At 42.5% G+C, this 21,835-nt stretch overlaps 1 protein-coding gene across 10 annotated transcripts in view; it reads right to left on the bottom strand.

The window, feature by feature from the left end:
• Positions 1-21,835, bottom strand: part of TNNI3K (TNNI3 interacting kinase) — a 245,454-nt gene that overhangs the window by 200,214 nt on the left and 23,405 nt on the right. For 7 of the 10 annotated variants that reach the window (XR_008846664.1, XR_008846665.1, XM_056532720.1 and 4 more), the window contains exons 3-5: positions 15,393-15,478; positions 9,107-9,204; positions 722-832 (exon numbers count right to left, since the gene is read on the bottom strand). Coding sequence is in view for 8 of the 10 variants with exons in the window: in XM_056532720.1 (XP_056388695.1) it covers positions 722-832; positions 9,107-9,204; positions 15,393-15,478 (295 nt within the window). In the remaining 2 variants the exon portion in view is untranslated. Of the gene's footprint in view, positions 1-721; positions 833-9,106; positions 9,205-9,337; positions 9,376-9,565; positions 9,743-15,392; positions 15,479-21,835 lie in introns of those variants that run through there. The other 3 variants (XM_056532722.1, XM_056532723.1, XM_056532721.1) reach the window with 3 other exon arrangements.

Below are 21,835 nucleotides of genomic sequence, written 5' to 3' on the forward strand. Positions count from 1 at the left end.
TGCAACATTCCGGGAGTTGGAGGATTGCTTGGATAAATACCGGCCATTGCATTGCCGGTATTTTTAATAAAAAAAATACCGGCAGGGTGGCCAAAATACCGTCTGTGCCGGTAAAATACCGGTCAGGTGGAAACCCTACATGTGACCCTGACACCAATAGAGCTAAACCTGAAGAACAACCATAAGCTTTATAGTACAATGGTAGCTAACCCGACATAGAGACATGTCAATGGCTTTGATCGGTCAGGGTCTGAGTACTGAGACCCCATCGTTCCCTAGAACAAGAGGAAAGAACCACAATCCTCGCTGTAGGACAGTGTTTCCCAACCTGTGTTCCTCCAGCTTTTGCAAAACTACAACTCCCAGCATGCCCGGACAGCCGAAGGCTGTCCGAGCATGCTGGGAGTTGTAGTTTTGCAACAGCTGGAGGCACGCAGGTTGGGAAACACTGCTGTAGGATATTGATCCTATGGAAACTCTAAAGAGCCTCTCCCCTGCATTGAGGAGACAGCGAGTAGATCAAGCACATAGAGGAATGCTTTTAATGGCTTGTTCTAGAGATTGGTCGGGGTCTCAGCACCCAGACCTCCACTGACCAAAACAGTTGTCATGTATCTCTGACACATACATTTTTTATGATTGTGTTATTGTCCTCATACTGATCAAACATGGAGCATATCACAGAATTCAATCATCCAGTGTCACCGAGATAATACATCACCTCGTGATTTCCAGCGATTGTTGCGATATGTAGAGCGGTGAGCGCCCCATAGCCAACCTGCTGAATATCTGCTCCACCATGAAGCAAGGCCGTAAGGAGTTCTGAATTGTCCTAAAATATAAAAAAAAAGGTATTTCATTATTATATTCTTGTACATAGGGGTAGTATTATAGTAGTTATATTCTTGTATATAGGAGCAGTATTATAGCAGTTATATTCTTGTATATAGGAGCAGTATTATAGCAGTTATATTCTTGTATATAGGAGCAGTATTATAATAGTTATATTCTTGTATATAGGAGCAGTATTATAGCAGTTATATTCTTGTATATAGGAGCAGTATTATAGTAGTTATATTCTTGTATATAGGAGCAGTAGTATAGTAGTTACATTCTTGTATATAGGAGCAGTATTATAGTAGATATATTCTTGTATATAGGAGGCAGTATTGTAGTAGTTATATTCTTGTATATAGGAGCAGTATTATAGTAGACATATTCTTGTATATAGGAGGCAGTATTATAGTAGTTATATTCTTGTATATAAGAGGCAGTATTATAGTAGTTATATTCTTGTATATAGGAGGCAGTATTATAGTAGTTATATTCTTGTATATAAGAGGCAGTATTATAGTAGTTATATTCTTGTATATAGGGGCAGTATTATAGTAGTTATATTCTTGTATATAGGAGCAGTATTATAGTAGTTATATTCTTGTATATAGGAACAGTATTATAGTAGTTATATTCTTGTATATAGGAGCAGTATTATAGTAGTTATATTCTTGTATATAGGAGCAGTATTATAGTAGTTATATTCTTGTATATAGGATGAGTATTATAGTAGTTATATTCTTGTATATAGGAGCAGTATTATAATAGTTATATTTTTGTATATAGGAGCGGTATTATAGTAGTTATATTCTTGTATATAGGAGCAGTATTATAATAGTTATATTCTTGTATATAGGAGCAGTATTATAGTAGTTATATTCTTGTATATAGGAGCAGTATTATAGTAGTTATATTCTTGTATATAGGAGCAGTATTATAGTAGTTATAGTATTCGTGGTAGAGAGGAGGATGAGACCGCACCACTGTATCACGGCAATCCTGCAGCGCAGTCACTGGAAGGACAGGTGATATCCGCAGTACAAGGATAAATAGGGGTGCACAAAATGAAGCAGAAAATATACAATATCCAGGAATGTAGGTCAGTAGAAATAACGCTTCAGCACTCACCTATATTGGAGGCAGTATTATAGTAGTTATATTCTTGTACATAGTAGCAGTATTATAGTAGTTATATTCTTGTACATAGGAGCAGTATTATAGTAGTTATATTCTTGTTTATAGGGGCAGTATTATAGTAGTTATATTCTTGTATATAGGGGCAGTATTATAGTAGTTATATTCTTGTATATAGGAGCAGTATTATAGTAGTTATATTCTTGTATATAGGAGACAGTATTATAGTAGTTATATTCTTGTATATAGGGGCAGTATTATAGTATAGGGGCAGTATTATAATAGTTATATTCTTGTATATAGGAGCAGTATTGTATTATTATAGTATAGGGGCAGTATTATAATAGTTATATTCTTGTATATAGGAGCAGTATTATAGTAGTTATATTCTTGTATATAGAAGGCAGTATTATAGTAGTTATATTCTTTTATATAGGAGCAGTATTATAGTAGTTATATTCTTGTATATAGGGGGCAGTATTATAGTAGTTATGTTCTTGTATATAGGAGGCAGTATTATAGTAGTTATATTCTTGTATATAAGGGGCAGTATTATAGTAGTTATAGTCTTGTATATAGGGGGCAGTATTATAGTAGTTATATTCTTGTACATAGGAGCAGTATTATAGTAGTTATATTCTTGTACATAGGAGCAGTATTATAGTAGTTATATTCTTGTACATAGTAGGAATATTTTAGTAGTTATATCCATGTACATATGGAGCAGTATTATACTAGTTATATTTTATAGACATGTGGCAGTTTTATTGTAGTTTTGGTATTCTTGTGCGTGTACACAGAAATCCCTTCTACAATTGTAAAAATATTCTCAAATAGTAATTGTATTCTATTGGCAGCTTGAACAAAATGCTAAAAAGGAAGAGATGGGGTCAAATGCACAAAGAACCTTCCTATATTTTCTGCACAGCTGATTGTCAATAGATCTTGTTCCACATGTACCACTAGGTGGCGATACTCTTAACCATTTCTCTACACATCCATTATCCTACTTGGTATTAATGGGAAACAGTCACTTTTCTTAAAAACATATTAATGAAATTGTTATGTAAAATAAGTTATATCATTTGTGTTTATGGTGTGTATTTCATTTGTTTAACCTTTTATTCATCTTTAATATTTGCATAGGGGGCTGCCATTACCATGAGCATCTGTGAGGATGTCACTTAAAGGGGTACTCCGGCCCTAATACATCTTATTCCCCATCCAAAGGATAGGGGATAAGATGTCTGATCGCGGGGGTCCCGTTGCAATCTGTCAATCAGCACCCACCTTTGCGAGCTCTCCGCAGCGCTGGAGGCTCCGCGTGTGCAGCGTGACAACCACGTATCGTGATGTCATGACTCCGCCCCCATGTGGCATCACGCCCCACCGCCTCAATGCAAGTCTATGGGAGGGGGCATGAGGGCCTATCCTTTGGATAGGGGATAAGATGTATTAGGGCCGGAGTACCCCTTTAATGACACCATCACAGATGCTCTACGGCATTCACTGGCCATAAGACCGTCTTGTAAAAAAGTAATAGGGACTAGAATGCTGTGTTCTGCGCATGTCTGTCATGCGCAGAACACAGCGACAAAAGAGGAACCAGCGCCATGTTGGTGAAGTCTGGAAGCCTCCGCTGTAAAGCACCAGTGGCTGCTTCTGGAACTATAGTCATTATCCCCTGCTGGCTCTCCTATATACCGGCCGAGCTCCTACCATCCATCCTCCTGATGGTACCGGCAGCTGGACCTGGACTCTGCGCCTCTCTGGCTTTCAGTCTGGGGGAGTGCGGAGGATCTGCTTAGAAGGGGGAGTTCGGGTCGCCCCGCAGCTGGTGTCTGCAGCACAGCGCTTCCCTAACTTCCATAGCGTGGACTGCGCCATGAGAAGGGACAAGAAATGAGGTCCGACCCCGTGCTAAAGGAGGATTTACACCAGGGACGGCTGCAGGTCTTAGAAGGCTGTGCCAAAGCTGTATGTGACATTCAGACTGTCTAATGTGACATTCAGCCTTCGGCTGTCCATGCATGCTGGGAGTTGTAGTTTAGCAACAGCTGAAGGTATCCTGGTTGGGAGACCCTAGTCTGATGAGTCATAGCCCTGTATTGATTACAGGATCTGACTGTCACACACAGCTTTCCTGGGCTTCTGAATGGCATGTGACCTGCTTAGCACTGACACATTTCTAGCCAATCAGGTGCCTGGGAAAGCTTTGCATGACAGTCAGACCCTGTAATCATTACAGAGCCATGAGTCATAACAGTGTCTGACTAACTTTCCAATAGCTTCTGAATGGCAACGAATGTGTCAGTGCTAGACAGATCATGTGCCATTTAGAAGCTTAGAAAAGCTGTGTGTGACATTCAAACTCTTTTTAATGACTCATGGCCCTGTAATAATTACAGGGTCTTACTATAACACACAGCTTTCCCAGGCTTCAGAAAAGCATGTGATCTGCTTAAAACTGACACATTTCTGGCCATTTCAGGTGCCTGGGAAAGCTGTGCGTGACAGTCAGACCCTGTAACCATTACAGAGCCATGAGTCATAACAGTGGTCTGACTGTCACCCAAAACTTTCCAATAGCTTCTGAATGGCAAGGAATGTGTCAGTGCTAGTCAGATCATGTGCCATTCAGAAGCCTGGAAAAGCTGTGTGTGACATTCAAACTCTTTTTAATGACTCATGGCCCAGTAATAATTACAGGGTCTTACTGTAACACACAGCTTTCCCAGGCTTCTAAATGGCAAATGATCTGTTCTATCATGTTTTATCCTCCAGTCACCTCCAAACCTGCAGTCAGTATGCTAAAGTTACATCAAATCTTATCCTCCAGTCACCAATAAAGCTGTACTCACTATTCTGCTGTTCTATAATGTCTTATCCTCCAGTCACCTCCAAACCTGCAGTCAGTATGCTAATGTTACATCACATCTTATCCTCCAGTCACCTCCAAAACCCCTACTTATTATTTTGCTGTTCTTTCTTTCAGCAGACTCCACGCGGAATGCATAACAGTCTATGAAACGGCGTTTTCCTGTGCAGTTTGCGGGATGACCTTCCATAGTGTGAACATATCCTTAGTCTGCAATGACCCAGCTCTGGAGGTGACATCCAGTTGTCTGTTCTTTACCACTCTATAGACACCAACAAAATGGCGCACTCAGTGGAACTGAAGAGACTACCACCCCCCACCACCCCCTACTCTCATGCACAAGCGAGACCAGATTTTCAGTAGTGTATTCACAAGTTGCTTGCCTTCCCCAGATTCCTCATGTTAGCTCCATCTGCTGGTCAACAGTGGGAAATATGACAAGTTGTTATTTCATTTTTCATATTTTGTGACAAGTTAAATTTTTTTTTTATATATATTTCTAAAAAATATTTAAAAAAATGTGAAAACATTATTTAACCTAATCTAAAAAAATAAAAATAACATTTGGTGACACATTCCCTTTAAAGAAGTTCTCCGCTGGAGACGGCAGATCGTGATGTCATAACCCCGCCCCTCATGACATCACACCCCGCCCACTCACTGCAAGTCTATGGGAGGGGGCGTGACGGCTGTCACGCCCCCTCCCATAGACTTGCAGTGAGTGGGCGGGGCGTGGCGGCATGAGGGGGCGGGGTTATGACGTCACAAGCTCCTGACGCCAGCGTTCAGAACAGTTTGTTCCAAACGCTGAGCAGCGGAGTGCCCCTTTAAGTAACATTTTTCAGCTGTCGCTTTGCTTCTGCTTTATCCTATCACAATCCTCTTGTTTGCTGCGAGTTGTAAACATAATGCACTGGATTAGCTGGATTCTGATTAAATATCAAAACTAGTCAGTGGAACCTCATTTAATAAGGCAGGATGCAGTTTTGTTAAACTTTTCTTTGTTGATGCATTGACCTGCCATTTACTTAATTGCGGCAGAATTAGACTGTCTAAGAAACATTTAAACTGCCATAGAAATGCGGCGGCGGCTCGGTAGTCAGATGTGATGGTGATAAGGGAGATGGTGCCGTAATTGGTTTATAGGCTCAGTGATGCATGCTATGTCAGTGAGTCGGTGGAGGTCCCCTGGGAGATGGGCTGTCTGAATGTGCCCTGAATCTTATTTAAACAAAAAGATCAGACAAGCTCAAGATCAAAAATACTAGTGACATTTAAAGAGAAACACCGCCTAAAATCAGCACCTGACGTGTCATAGAGATTGAATGGGGCTGGGAGTCCTGCGCTAGGTTGGCTGCCTTAATAGCCGAAAAATACCTTATGGATAAAAAAGGGAACGGCTCTAATATTAACGAAAGGGATTACAATAAAAATAATATTAGTAATAATAATAGTAAAAGTGGTCTAAGGTAGTTTTAGGGGTATTAACATCTTAAATTAGGGCTAAGATATGCCATCATGTTATGATTTAAAGTGGTACTCCGATGCTCCGTGATCGTGATGTCACAGTCATGCCTCCTAGTGATGACATCATGACCACGCCCCCTCCATTCATGTCTATGACATGAATGGAGGGTGTGTGGCCGTGACATCACAAGGGGGCTTGGCCGTGACATCACGACCACTGCCGCAGGAACCCGGCATTTGTTTAGAATGCCGGGTGCTGCAGGAGATCACGGGGGCCCCAGCAGTGGGACCCCCCGTGTTCAGACATCTTATTCCCTATCCTTTGGATAAGGGAATAAGATGTCTAGCAGCGGAGTACCCCTTTAAAGGGTCCTATCTTTGGGACCCCCACCAATCCTGAGAATGAAGGGACTGCAATGCTTATATAGTGATGTGACCCCCTTCACTTCATACTACAATTCCCGCCGATCATGAGAATAAAAGAATGACAGCTCTGGTGTAGCAACTGTTTCCTAAAAAAGAAATCCCTGGTGGTCTAGGGAAGTGGTTATTGTAAACATCGATAGTGGTCTAAGGTGGGAGTAAATGTGAAGATCCCTGGTGGTCTAGTGTAGGTGTAAATGTGAACCTCCCTGGTGGTCTAGAGTAAGTGTAAATGTGAACCTCCCTGGTGGTCTAGAAAAAAAATGTAAATGTGAATCTCCCTGGTGGCCTAGAGGAGGGGTAAATGTAAACATTCTGGTGGTCTAGAGGAGGGGTAAAAGTAACAATCCTTGGTAGTCTGAGGTAGGGGTAAATGTAAATATCCCTGGTGGTTAAAGGTACAAGTAAACCTGAACGTCCCTGCTTGTCCAGGATATGGGTAAACATCCCTGGTGGTCTAGTGTAGGTGTAAATGTGAACCTCCCTGGTGGTCTAGAGTAAGTGTAAATGTGAAACACCCTGGTGGTCTAGAAAAAAAATGTAAATGTGAATCTCCCTGGTGGCCTAGAGGAGGGGTAAATGTAAACATTCTGGTGGTCTAGAGGAGGGGTAAAAGTAACAATCCTTGGTAGTCTGAGGTAGGGGTAAATGTAAATATCCCTGGTGGTTAAAGGTACAAGTAAACCTGAACGTCCCTGCTTGTCCAGGATATGGGTAAACATCCCTGGTGGTCTAGTGTAGGTGTAAATGTGAACCTCCCTGGTGGTCTAGAGTAAGTGTAAATGTGAAACACCCTGGTGGTCTAGAAAAAAAATGTAAATGTGAATCTCCCTGGTGGCCTAGAGGAGGGGTAAATGTAAACATTCTGGTGGTCTAGAGGAGGGGTAAAAGTAACAATCCTTGGTAGTCTGAGGTAGGGGTAAATGTAAATATCCCTGGTGGTTAAAGGTACAAGTAAACCTGAACGTCCCTGCTTGTCCAGGATATGGGTAAACATCCCTGGTGGTCTAGAACAGGTGCGTTTATGTAAGCATTTCGATGTTCTATAGTGGTGAAGGGGCTAATGTCAGCTTCCTTGGTGGTCAAGAGCAGGTTTGGGGTTTATATTCTAGTTGTATAGTGTATTAATAAGTTTAAAATTAAAGGGGTCATCCACCTGTGGTGTCCCGGTACCGTATTGCATACCGTACCTTGTATGGTGGTCCCCAAAGTCAGAGTAACTACGCTCAGGTAGGGTCCCCCAGGTGGGACAGCCCCTAGTCGCCTCTCCTCTACTCTAATTCTGTAATGTTTATATATGTACATATTTAATAATAATGTATATTTAATATAATGTTTAGTATACTTACCTTGTCTAGCGTCGCAGGACCTTCGGTCATGTGACTATGTTAAATCCTCTATGGTATGTTAGAGGACCTTTGGAGGTCCTTGGGTCACATGTTACCCATAATCCTGTGTGAAGGTGATTTGACATCAGTATTGGACCAATTAGCACTAGTCCAGCCCCTGCCCATATAAGGGAGCTGTAGCCAATTATTGCTCTCTTGGGTTGCTGCTCTCGTGGATGCCGGACTAGCAGGACGGATCTACGTAACTTTCAAACACGCTAGGCCTAACAACCTAACGGCCTCAGCAGAACCTAAACCGTGAGTTCTAATCTAATCCCCGCTAAAGCTAGCGTGGCTACTGGACCGCAACTAATTCCCCTAAATCCAGTGGAACAGCGCATATCAATCTAAAGACTCTAAATTGCTTAAGGTCCCAACCTTTGTCAATCTCCAAGAGAATTTGCATTTGTAGAGACTGTTCCTGTTGTGAAATTGCATAAAATCTGCAGTAAAAGCTCCAATTGTTTTCAGCAAACTCTCCGGTTGTGGACATTCCATTATTCTATACCTCCATATCGCTCTTGGGAAGGGTGGAGGTAGGACAAGCATTACAGAGGAGCCCTCACCCTGATGTCACGAATAGCAAAGGTTAACCAAACACCCTTTAGTCACCACACAGCTACATCCTATATACCCTACTCCCACAGGCTATCACACACCATAAGGTGACTTTAGTACTTACCTGCCAGACAGTAATGGACATGCTCAGAAAGGATCCATGCTTGTCTGGGGGCTAAATGGCTGTGTTGTGTATCCACCATAACGCTTCTTTCTTTTTTGTGAAAAAATTAAAGAAGCGATCTGATTGGTTTCTATGGGTAACTAAGCATCTTTTCCTCTGTACAGGTATTGATAAATCTCCCCCATAGTGTTTTACCCAAACATTAAATTTTTCAATGTATTACCTCCAATAAACTGGTGCAAATACTTAAGTAAATCTCCCTCAGGACAACAAGGACTATGACAAGTTTCTATACGGTACCTTGTATGCCGCCATGTGGAGAGCGGTGAAGCCATTTTTAGTCAGCCTGGATGGCCGTAAGCCTTTCAGCATCAACGTTCTAATATGTGACTTATTGCCTGCAAAAAAGCAGAGTTGCGTAAGGCCATGTTCACACGTTGCAGTCGCATGTTCACACCTTTCAGTCACACTGTGTGAACACAGACTAAAAGACTGTGAGATTCTCATTCAAACACCATGACATAGATGTACGGGATTTGGCAGGATCGTTGTGTTAAACGGGTATGTCTTCTAGGTGGCAGTGACAGTGCAGGACTGCATCGACAGGGGCCCTCCCTTATTACCTTATTATAGGGGGGGGGACACAGATTTGTTCCCCCCCCCCACCCCCAATTTTAGTTATTCGTTTCATTATATAGGTATTGGTTCGGTCCAGTCTGCCCCCCTCCCTCCTTTATTCTATTCTGAAAGTGGTCTTACCCCAGTTGTTGCTGGGCAGATTCTCCAGCCAGATGTTCTGTTGCCAGGCAGAAAAGATCCAGTGTTTTCAGTTTATTGGATGAGCATTTAGAGCGGGAAAACAGCAGTCTATATATTGTGCCTCGGGAGAGCTCCCCTGTCAGTCTGTCGGCGGCGGTGTGAGAAGACTGAGAAAGCCCCCAACTACATGCCCCTTTTTGTTATTTTAGTAGCAGTCCTTAAAGGGGTACTCCACTGGAAAACATTTTTTTTTTTTTAAATCAACTGGTCTCTCAAAGAGATGTAAACAGATTTGTAAATTCATTTTATTAAAAAATCTTAAACCCTTTGTGGTGTCCCAATACCGTATTTCATACCGTACCTTGTGGTGAGGTCCCCAAAGTCAGAGTCCCTAGGAACAGTGGGGGTCCTCTTCTTTAGTTAACCCCTCGTCACCCCTCAGTTAGCTAAAATTTGTGTAAATAAAAGTGTAAATATGTATATTTAAGATGCCTACCTTGTCAGCGTCGCAGGACCTGCGGGTCATGTGACTTGGTTCACAGAACTCTATGGTTTGCTAAAGGACCATTGGTGGTTTTATTCAGGTGATCACCCACAATCCTGTGTAACGGTGAGTGACAGCTGACATGGACCAATCTAAAACGGTTCAGCCCCTGCCCATATAAGGGAGCTGCGGCCATTAATCTTTCTCTTTCCTCGTGGGCTGCTGATGAGGTAGGATCTGCGCAGCTGCCATCGGCAACCGCTAGGCCAAAGCCTTGCGGCCTCGGCCATAATCCAAATTGTGAGTTATTACAATTCCCCCGAAATCTTCGCAAGATCACTGGACCTAAACCAACCCCTAAATCCAGCGGATCTATGCAATCCAATTCTCCTACTCCAAAGAGAGCTTACCAGTCCCAACCGACTGTCAGTCATTGCCGTGCTGTATATAGACTCTGTTATCTGGACTGTTACTGCATGTACAGAAAATCTTCAGTAAAGTTTCTACAAGTTTTCCAGTTCAGCACCGATTGTGGACAAACCGTTATTCTACACTCACCTATCGCTCTTCGGAAGGGTGGCGATAGGCTCAGAGTTTTAACCCACACCCTGGCGTCACGAGTGACAAGGGTTAAATTAACCCCTCATATACTACAGCAACACCCCAACTACCCTACACCCCCAACTACCCTACACCTTCTAGTACTTATCAGCTGCTGTATGATCTTTAGGAAGTTATTTTCTCTGGTAATTTCCTTTCTGACCACAGTGCTCTCTGCTGACACCTCTGTCCATGTCAGGAACTGTCCAGAGCAGGAGAGGTTTGCTATGGGGATTTGCTCCTACTCTGGACAGTTCATAAAATAGACAGATGTGTCAGCAGAGAGCACTGTGGTCAGAGAGAAAGGAAATTCAAAAAGAAAATAACTTCATGTGGAGCATACAGCAGCTAATAAGTACTGTAAGGATTAGGATTTTTAAATAGAAGTCATTTACAAATCTGTTTAACTTTCTGGCACCAGTTGATTTAGAAAATGTTTTTTTTCCAGTGGAGTACCCCTTTAATAGTGGGTTAGTCTCCCAGCCAATGCTGGCAGGGCATGGCCTCTAGGCAGTTGGAGAAGGTAAGGCGTCTTTTACATTTCCCTCCCCTAAAATGGAGCTCCGTCAGCAAAGCCATCAAAACAGCGGGAGTTTCGCAGAGTAAAAAATTGTTCAAGAAAAGTGAATGGGGTCTGTCGGAACCTGGCAGTCTGTTGCGCTCCAACATGTTTCAGGACTCCTACAGGTTTTTTGTTTTTTTTGTTGTTGAGGTTAATGGGAGCGACATTTCTGTGCCCATAGCAACCAATATGGCCACAGAAGATTATGTTAAGTTGTCTAAGGCATGGAACACTCTGCGTTAAAGGTTTCTGTATAAAAGTATGTTCACACAGTGGATTTTTTGCTGAATGTCCCGCTCAGGAAATTTTTTGTTGGACATTCCGCAGACAGCGGGCACCTGCAGAACATGCCGTTGCTAGGACCCCTCAGACATTTGCAGACTCCATAAATGGCAACGAATTTCCGAGCAGATTCCACAGAAAGAATTGACATGCCAATTCTTTCTGCGGAGGCGATAATCATAATTCCTGCAGCAGATGTTTCCACCACGGAAATTCCGCTGTGTGCAAGGTGCAGCAGAATCCCATTAAAAACGATGGGACTCTGCTGCAACAGAATTTTCAGGCAGGAAAGTCCGCTGTGTAAATGAGGCCTAAGTCACGGGATACCAATATATACTGTGGTGAACAGCATTGAGGGCAATTTATTTCAATGTTCTGAATGGAGTCACCTAGCGACTCGGTTCGGGCAGCTGTCTGGTAGTATGTGCACCAGCGCTGTCTGTTGTGCTAGAGTCCTGTTAAAACAGCTTATACCAACAAAAAGATGTTGATCAGAGACACTAGAGAACTAGATGAATGGCACCTGCTGCTGTCCACCACAGTATATGTTGGCATCCTGTCCTTGGCGGGATGCTGACAAATACGGAACCATAAAAGCAGCGTGTTACTAGCCTAAAAGGAAAACAGGTTTTGTAGCCCATTCCAGCCTTGTGTAGGTCTACAATCTTGTCCCTGTCATCCTTGGACAGCTCTTTGGTCTTGGCCATGGTGGAGAGTTTGGAATCAGATTGATTGCCTCTGTGGACAGATGTCTTTTATACAGGTCCCTTTAAGAGAGTGCTCCTAATCTCAGCTCGTTATCTGTATGAAAAACACCTGTGAGGCAGAAATCTTGCTGAGTGATAGGGGGTCAAATACTTATTTTACTGAGTAAAATGCCAATCAAGTTATTTGAAATGTGTTTTTCTGTATTTTGGGTTGTTATTCTGTCTCTCACTGTTCAAATAAACTGACCATGAAAATTATTGACCGATCACCGATCATTTCTTTGTCAGTGGGCAAACGTATAAAAATCAACGGGGATCAAATACTTTTTTCCTCCATTGTATCTACAGAATATACTATAATGGACCCCCACGATCTCGGTGCAGCCCCTGGCATCCTGTGCTGGGCGCTGCCTCCTTCACGGGAACATGATGTCACGGCACACCCCTCCATTCATGTCTATAGACACGAATGGAGGGGTGTGCCGTGACATCACATCCCTGTCTCGGAGGCAGCGCCCGGCAAAGAATGTCAGGGCTGCACCAAGATCGCGGCAGTCCCCAGCGGCGGGATCCGTGCAATCATACTGCTTATACCCTATCCTTTGGATAGGGGATAAGATGTATAAAGCCGAAATACCCCTTTAAAGTCAATGGGAGTTATGTGAACTGTATAACACAACCTTTTTATCTGTTTTTTGGCTTGCTGACCACATCCGGTGGTTCCTTGAGGGCCAGGGAGACCTACATTTCGGCAAAGATGTAAGAGGTGAGACACCCATAGAACATTTATATCCTTTGGTTATGCCATAAATCCCCAAAATGGGAGTACACCGTACACCCTAACAGAATGTTCTACGGCTCTTTTTCTCCGACTGATCAGTGTGTATGTCCTGGTGCAGGTTGCTGCGGATGTGTGGACAGACCAATCAGAGAAGTGACAGCAGTATCAATATATATATTTATGCATCTCTACCACTGTGCAAACATCTTCCCTCTCCTTGCCCCGTTGAGATGCTTTTGCTTCATTTAAGCTGCAGTTTTTTTTGTTGTTTTTTTTTTTTTTTTACATATGTCATCTCATAACGCTGTGTAAAATGTTGGTGCATTCTATATTTTGTATAAAACAATATACAACAACACCCAGGGGAAATTTAAAAGGAAAACACTGTAAAGATTATTTAAAAGTGAGCCTATATCCATGAGGTACAGTATGTTACTGCTCAAAAAGTTGGTATTAATATTTCCTTTTAAACAATGCATCTTAATGCTTTGGGCATCTATATGTGGTGCCCACAAGGAGGATGGATGGAGTAGTCCATGGCAGCTGAGGGTAGTAGTTCCTTAGGGAAAGTATATAGTAGTGTCACAAATGGCTGTGTGGTTTTGTTAAAGGAGTAGTCCGGCGTGCACTTTTATCATTTTATCCGGTCCGGGCTGCAAAATAAAAGAAAACAAGCTTTCTCTTACCTGCCTAGGCTCCCCCGGAGCTCCGGTACAGGTGTTCGGTCCCCGGGCTGTATTCTTCTTACTTCCTGTTAGCCCGGCACGTCACACGGAGCTTCAGCCTATCACCAGCCGAGGCGGGACATCGCTGCGGCCGGTGATAGGCTGAAGCTCCATGTGTCGGGCTAACAGAAAGTAAGAAGAATACAGCCCGGGGACCGAACACCTGTACCGGAGCTCCAGGGGCTCGTTGGCAGGTAAAAGAAAGCTTGTTTTCTTTTATTTTGCAGACCGGATAAAATGATAAAAGTGCACGCCGGACTACTCCTTTAACTGGGTGGGCTCCCCTGTCAGCCCATGTAAGTTTTGTAAATGGGGGTCTTGTACAAATTAGAAAGTTCTTTGATCCTGGGATTCATCTGGTGCTGTAGCCATGATGGAGGATGCAGTAGAAATATTCCAGACACTGTTATAACATAACAACAGAGTGTACTAAAGTGCCGAATCCAAACAATATAACCTCTCTACAGTGATCCCTAACCCAGTCCTCCAGACCATCCAACATTCTGGGTTTTTTCAGGTACTTCATTGAAATAGAACAGGAAACATTCAATTCCTGGGCTGTTGATGGCCTTGAGGACTGAGTTGGGGACAAATGCTCTATAGCACAGGGTTGCAAGTTACAAGTGAACATATGGAAATTGGTTACAGTTCTCATTAAGTGGCTATTTAAAGGGGTACTCCACTTCTCAGCATTTGGAACAAACTGTTCTGAACACTGGAGCCGATGCTGGGAGTTCGTGATGTCATTGCCCTGCCCCCTCATGACGTCACGCCCCACACCCTCTATGCAAGTCTATGGGAGGGGGCGTGACGGCTGTCAAGCCTCCTCCCATAGACTTGCATTGAGGGGGCCGGGCGTGATGTCATGAGGGGGCAGGGCTATTATGTCACGAGCTCCCGGCTCCAGTGTTCGGAACTGTTTGTTCCAAATGCTGAGCAGCGGAGTACCCCTTTAAGTAGCTGCACTAACTGAAAGTCTTTAGATCTTCTTTTAGCACTTTGAGTGTTGGTATTGAGGTAGATTACAATAAGTTAACTTTCTACTGTAGAGGGCCTACACAGGTTTGATTACTGTGGTGTATAAACGTTTAAAGACTTTACTCAAGTGAATCACGATACTCTATCACAAGGCGTATGCAAAAGTTGAGTGTGAAGTAACAGCCACACAGCACTAACTCCAGCTGGAAGCTCACAAGGGGTTAAGTGTTTGCAGAAGAGTCCTTTCTCAGCTATTCTCTCCTCTGACTAGACGATTCTCCCTTTTCGAGATGATTGCCCTGTAAGCATAGACTGGACACAGTCTTTAGGGAAACCCCAATGCCACACAGTGCTGGGATTTGACTCAGATTGAGCTGAAGTTAGATTCTATCAACAAGAAATGGATTTACTGGCAAAGCCAGGACCTGATATCTGCTTGAATAGAATACTGACTAGGCCTAAAGCCTATTGACAGCCAAGGCCACTTTAGTTGGGGGGCCCGGATACAAATCTTGTATTGGGGCCCAGGAGTTACACCACTGTACCTGAGTCTTACCATATATTGTTGGATGAATCAACAGGAACATTTCAGAGCAGCTCATCTGAATGAGAAGATTGTTCTGCTCATTCTACCATTTAATGTGTTTATTTCGCATTCATTTCTTACATGAACGTTGTATATTTTTTATTCCGGAGTCGCATACTTACCGCCGCAGATGCAGCACAAGTGAAGGAGAGATAGGCCATTCTCTGTTCGATAGTTTAAATTGACTTTGCCAAAGGCTTCGTCTGAGCTGCAAAATAGATTTTACAGCTGATCACACAGGCTTTATCGGTTGTGCTATTTTATTTAGTTATGTGAATTTTAATCAGACACGTACAAAAAAAAGTAAAGCGCTGATGGGTTTAAAGTGATGTAAAATGATTGACGGCATAATGGTACACAGAAAAGAAGCTAAAAAAAATAAAACTTCTCATTTTAAATCTCAATATGTGTTGCTCCAAGTCATACAAGTTCAGACATAGCAGGGCTGAGTTTTCTATTTGGCACAACTCATATAATAATATTGACTAAAGAAAACAAAGTTTAAAACAAAGAGAGTATAATTCCAATCGACCCCAAAAACAGGAGTGTCTGGTTCCAATCACTGTATGAAAGGGATCCCATGTGCAAGGCTAGAAAAGTATATAGGATCTAAAGTACAGCAACATCCTAACAGGCTATAACTACTATAATATTACCCCTATTTACAATAATATAACTACTATAATACTGCATCTATATACAAGAATATAACTACTATAATACTGCTCCTATATATACAAGAATATAACTACTATAATACTGCTCCTATATACAAGAATATAACTACTATAATACTGCCCCCAATATACAAGAATAAAACTACTATAATACTGCCTCCTATATACAAGAATATAACTACTATAATACTGCTCCTATATACAAGAATATAACTACTATAATACTGCTCCTATATACAAGAATATAACTATTATAATACTGCCCCTATATACAAGAATATAACTACTATAATACTGTCTCCTATATACAAGAATATAACTACTATAATACTGCTCCTATATACAAGAATATAACTACTATAGTACTGCCTCCTTTATACAAGAATATAGCTATTATAATACTGCTCCTATATACAAGAATATAACTATTATATTACTGCTCCTATATACAAGAATATAACTACTATAATACTGCTCCTATATACAAGAATATAACTACTATAATACTGCTCCTATATACAAGAATATAACTACTATAATACTGCTCCTATATACAAGAATATAACTACTATAATACTGCCCCTATATACAAGAATATAACTACTATAATACTGCTCCTATATACAAGAATATAACTGCTATAATACTGTCTCCTATATACAAGAATATAACTACTATAATACTGCTCCTATATACAAGAATATAACTACTATAATATTGCTCCTATATACAAGAATATAACTACTATAATACTGCTCCTATATAAAAGAATATAACTACTATAATACTGCTCCCCTATATACAAGAATATAACTACTATAATACTGTTCCTATATACAAGAATATAACTACTATAATACTGCCTCCTATATACAAGAATATAGCTACTATAATACTGCCTCCTATATACAAGAATATAGCTACTATAATACTGCCTCCTATATACAAGAATATAGCTACTATAATACTGTCTCCTATATACAAGAATATAACTACTATAATACTGCTCCTATATACAAGAATATAACTATTATAATACTGTTCCTATATACAAGAATATAACTACTATAATACTGCTCCTATATACAAGAATATAACTATTATAATACTGCTCCTATATACAAGAATATAACTACTACAATACTGCCTCCTATATACAAGAATATAACTATTATAATACTGCCTCCTATGTACAAGAAGAATATGTCTCATTGTTTTAGAGCATTATTTGGCAGATATGACTCTCCTTTTTTATCTATCATTCTATGATTACATTTGTAAGATCTTTCTATCAGTTTTCTATCTGGAGAGTCTCAGGCGTCAGGGCGTCTCCACTCACCATACTTACACAATGACTTTATCATATACAATCGCACGGTTGAGCCTTCATTTTGTAGAAAATGCAACTTCCAGAAAAAAAAGCAATGTAGCAGATAAGCTCCTGGGACCTGACATTATCAGAACACAGAACGAGCGGCAGCGGGATCCAACAACCTTTTCAGTATGCATCTGTATTCACCTGTTTCCATTCATCTTAAGAATCGCTGAGCTACTACATAGTAACTACCTGGACCGGCCCGCAGCCCGACCTCACATGGGCTTCATGTTCAGCAATAGCTACCACCAATAAAGCTGAGCTCAAAGATGATAAGTTAACCATTTATTATCATACCTATGTATTTTTTGTTCTATTGCTTAAAGGGATACTTCAACGTAAGGTAACAAAAACCAAAAACAACAACCAAAAATCCATTTATTTTGGTTCCCTTAGTCCTATATTAACTGGTTGAGCAGTTGCTCAGTACCACAATACCCAGAATGCACTGTTTTCCCTCAGCTCATCATCACAGTCTGTGAGGACTGTGATGAAGAGCTGAGGAAAAGCAGTGCATTCTGTGAATTGTAGGTGTGAACCCTGCCTCCTCCACCCCGCCCCCCGCCTCCAACACCAAACATACCAGTTTGTCGCCCAAAGCTGCTACAGAGCATATTATCTATCGCACATTGCAGTTAAAGCACCTGCTGTATACATTCCCTGTCTGCTTCTTTGCCTCTTGCATTGTTCAGCACAAGGCAGAATTCTAAGCACTCCTCATTCTTCCCTAAATGTTTTAGTATATATGTGTGGTGGCCCAGTATGGCAGGTGTTGCCCCGTGCTCCTGCTATCCTGTCAGGCAGCCTCCTTCAGTGTCCCCAAGGTCCCTGCACTGGTTTCCCCATTGTAAATATGTTTTACCATGAAAAGTGCTATAAATGTAATGTTGCTTTAAGAGTTGTACCATGTGATATGTCATGTGATTGTTACCCAGGAGGTACCAGTGACCAGGTGATCCCAAGAGTGACCTATGGGCTCCCTGCTAGTCTCCCCCATATAACCCCAGGGTGGAGCTTCTCTCTCTCCTGCTGAGGTCCAGTGCAGTCGTCTAGTGTGTGTGTCCAGAGTGTTGGAGACCTCAAAGTCCAGTCCTGCAGCCGCCATCAAGTCAAGTAAGATAAAGTCACAGCTTTATGAGTCAAGTCAAGTCAGTCCCTGTCATCTGTCAAGTCAGCGTGGTCTGCATTTAATTGTCCAGTCCTACTACAAGTCTCAGCAAGCTCTTAAGGTCTCTGCGTCACTGGTCACCTCCTTTACGCTGCTGATCCGCCGCCGAAGGTCCCCAACAGGGTGCCTTTAGATGTGCCTTCTTGGAGCAGCACTATGCCGATGTGCGGGTTGCAGCAGATGCACACACATCGCGGCCGCTCACCCTACTCCCTGAGCTAGGCCGAGAGCAGCCACAATGTGTGAGTATACTGCGCATGCACACAGCGACTTTCACATCGCAGTGTGTCTGCTTGTAGCGGCGTATTGCCGCTCCAAGCAGGCACATCTAAAGGCACCTTGTGGGGGTCCTGCAGCGGCGGATCCACAGCGCAAGATTCCGCTCCTCTGAACCTACCCTTAAAGGTGTATTTCAGGTTAGGAAAATGTATCCCTTATCCATAGAATAGAGCAGGGGTTCTCAACCGGTGGTACACGTACCCCTAGGGGTACGCCACCGGTTGTGTGGGGGTACGCTGATGCGCTGACAAATACCGGCCATGCATTGGCCAGTATTTGTCAGCGCAGAGAAGGAACGGCCACGGCAGCTCTCTTTAAAGTACCGCGGCCGCAGCTCCAACCGCAGCTAATTTAAGGGAGCTGCGTGGTTGCCAGGCAGACATGTGACATCCCCTGAGGTTTCGCGGAGGTGCCACACAGCACAGGAGGACGTCACCCATCAGTGCGGCCCGCCGAAGTAAAAACTAAGTGTATGGGATGGATGTGTGGTGGACTACTGCGTGAAATGGCGGGTATAGCGGTGTGAGTGGTGGGATCAGATGGTATTAAGCCCGGGGGCTGGATGGTATTAACCCCTAGTGCTCGTGACGCCAGTGTGGTTTTCGCCAGTTATGGTCAAACGGAGGCTTTACTTAGTATAAGACAGATATTATCTTCACAGCTAAGGCCAGATTTCCCAGAGAGGTGGCCAGGACCCAGAAGGACCTCGCAGCTTGCTGGACCAATATACTTGTAGTTAACTTGAATTGAAATTAGACTTGACTTGACTATGTGCAGGACTTGACTAGTTTCAGTGACAGCAGACATAGACTTGAGACTTACTGGAATGACTGTAGCTTTTGGGGTCTTCCAGATGCTGATCACTTGCACGGAGATCTCTAGTGGTTGCTGTCTCAGCAAAGACTTAATGCTTGCAGCAGCAGAGCTAGTAGCAAAGAGACAGAATTGTAATGGCCGCCCCTTTCTATAGTGGGGGGCTGGGCTAAAGCCCATTGGTCAAGCTGCGGGTCATAGGTTAAGCTGGTGATCTCTGGGAGAACATGCGACAACAAGTCATGTGACTGCATAACATAACATGTGACAGCTTACTCAGGTCTTTGAGACCTCCCACAGGTCCACTATACTACCTATACATAGGGATCCTGTCTTGGCATTAAAGTGATATACACACCTTTTATAAAACCAACAAGGGGTAACTGAGGGGCCCAACCTGACAGAGCCTATGGGTGGTACAGGACCATGTCCTGTACTGGGACATCACATATGTAATTGTATGTATTTTATGTATGTATATATTAGCCCGGGGGGATGGGGGGAAGAGAAATAATGGCACAAGGGCATTAAGATGGAGGGGGTAATGATTATCCCCCCCCTCCATCTTAATCCCCCAGTGCCATTATTTCCCTCTTCCTCTGATCCCATTTTGCCATTATCTGATAGTGATCATAGCACCTACAATCTGCGCACAAGGCACAAGAAAAAAACCTGCGGACAACAATAAATATGAAAATATTAAAACTCTTTATTAGAATACAGATGATATTAAAAGTACATATAAGGAATCACACAAAGAGACAATAATTGAAAAAACAGGGATACTGGGGTGAAAGTCCTGGTCATATACTGAACTGCATGATTGTTTAGATATTATGCCACAGAAATAGATAACGGATGTACATGTATAGTACATACATGTGTGGTGTCCCGGGGGTCCCCATAGCCAAAGTCCCTAGGATGTAGGGATCCCTGTCATTTATTTAACCCCTTGTCGCCTCTATTTCTACTAAAAGACCAGTGGTCTATATAAGGTTAATGTAAATATAATGATATATCTGTAAATAAATGGTTAATTACCTGTGCCACAGCGTTGCAGAACCTGCGGGTCATGTGACTAGGTGAACTCTATGGTATTAAGCTTAAGGACCTTTGGAGGCCCTGTGACGTAAGCAATCCCATTACTCTCTGTAATGGTGAATGGCAGATGTTCGGACCAATCGTATTCGCCCCGCCCCCTGCCCAAATAAGGGAGCGGCGGCCATGTTTCTCTCTCTTACCTCGTGGGCTGTCATGAGAGAAGCATCTGCGCAGCAACTAACGCAGTGAGTTGGGCCCGAGTCTTGCGGCAACGGCTGAACAATTCTAAGTCTAGAGTGTATCAATCCCCAGACACTCTGCAGCATCACCGGACCTAATAATACCCCTAAATCCGGATGGATCTGCAAATATCTACCCTAAATTCAAAGACTTTATGACTAGCTCGGGGTCCGCAACAACTGTCAGTCACTAAGCAAGATAAGGACTGTTTATATGAGACTGTTACTGTGCCTTGGATACTGCAAGCACTTAAGTAAAGTTGTGCAAGTTCAAGTTCAATCTCCTTGTGGACCTTCAGTCATTTCATGCACCTATCGTTACTGGGAAGGGCGGCGATAGGCCGGAGCATTGACTCAGCATACCAGCCCTCAGCCTGGCGTCACGAACTATAGGGTTAACATTAACCCCTCATATAGCGATACCATACCACCACTACCATACAACCCCCAAGGGCTACCACACATGACTATAATAAAAAGTAGGGATTTACCGATTATCGGTTTGGCCGATATTATCGGCCGATGTTCACGATTTTTGGACGTTATCGGTATCGGCAATTACCTTGCCAATAATCCGATAATGTCCCGGCCCCCCGCACCACCAATTGTACTTTGTAATGAAATCACTCATTATACCACGAAATCTACAGTAAAACAAAAGTAAAATAATTTGAAAGGGAAAATAAAACAAAAAAAAAGTCATTTTGTAAGTTTTGGGGCTTCCCTTTCTACGCAGTGCACTTTTCAGTAAAAAAAAAATATAACACCTTATCCTTATTCGGTAGGCCCATATGATCACAATGATACACAAATTATATAGGTTTTCTTATATTTTACTGTTTGAAAAATTATAACTTTTTGTATACAAATTGGTATGCTTAAAATTGTCCTCTTCTGACCCCTATAACTATTCTATTTTTCCACATACAGGGATGTATGAGGGCTCATCTCCAGCGCTCCCGCTGTGCCCTTC

The sequence above is a fragment of the Hyla sarda genome, chromosome 7, assembly GCF_029499605.1.
Source record: "Hyla sarda isolate aHylSar1 chromosome 7, aHylSar1.hap1, whole genome shotgun sequence".
Taxonomy (NCBI): domain Eukaryota; kingdom Metazoa; phylum Chordata; class Amphibia; order Anura; family Hylidae; genus Hyla; species Hyla sarda.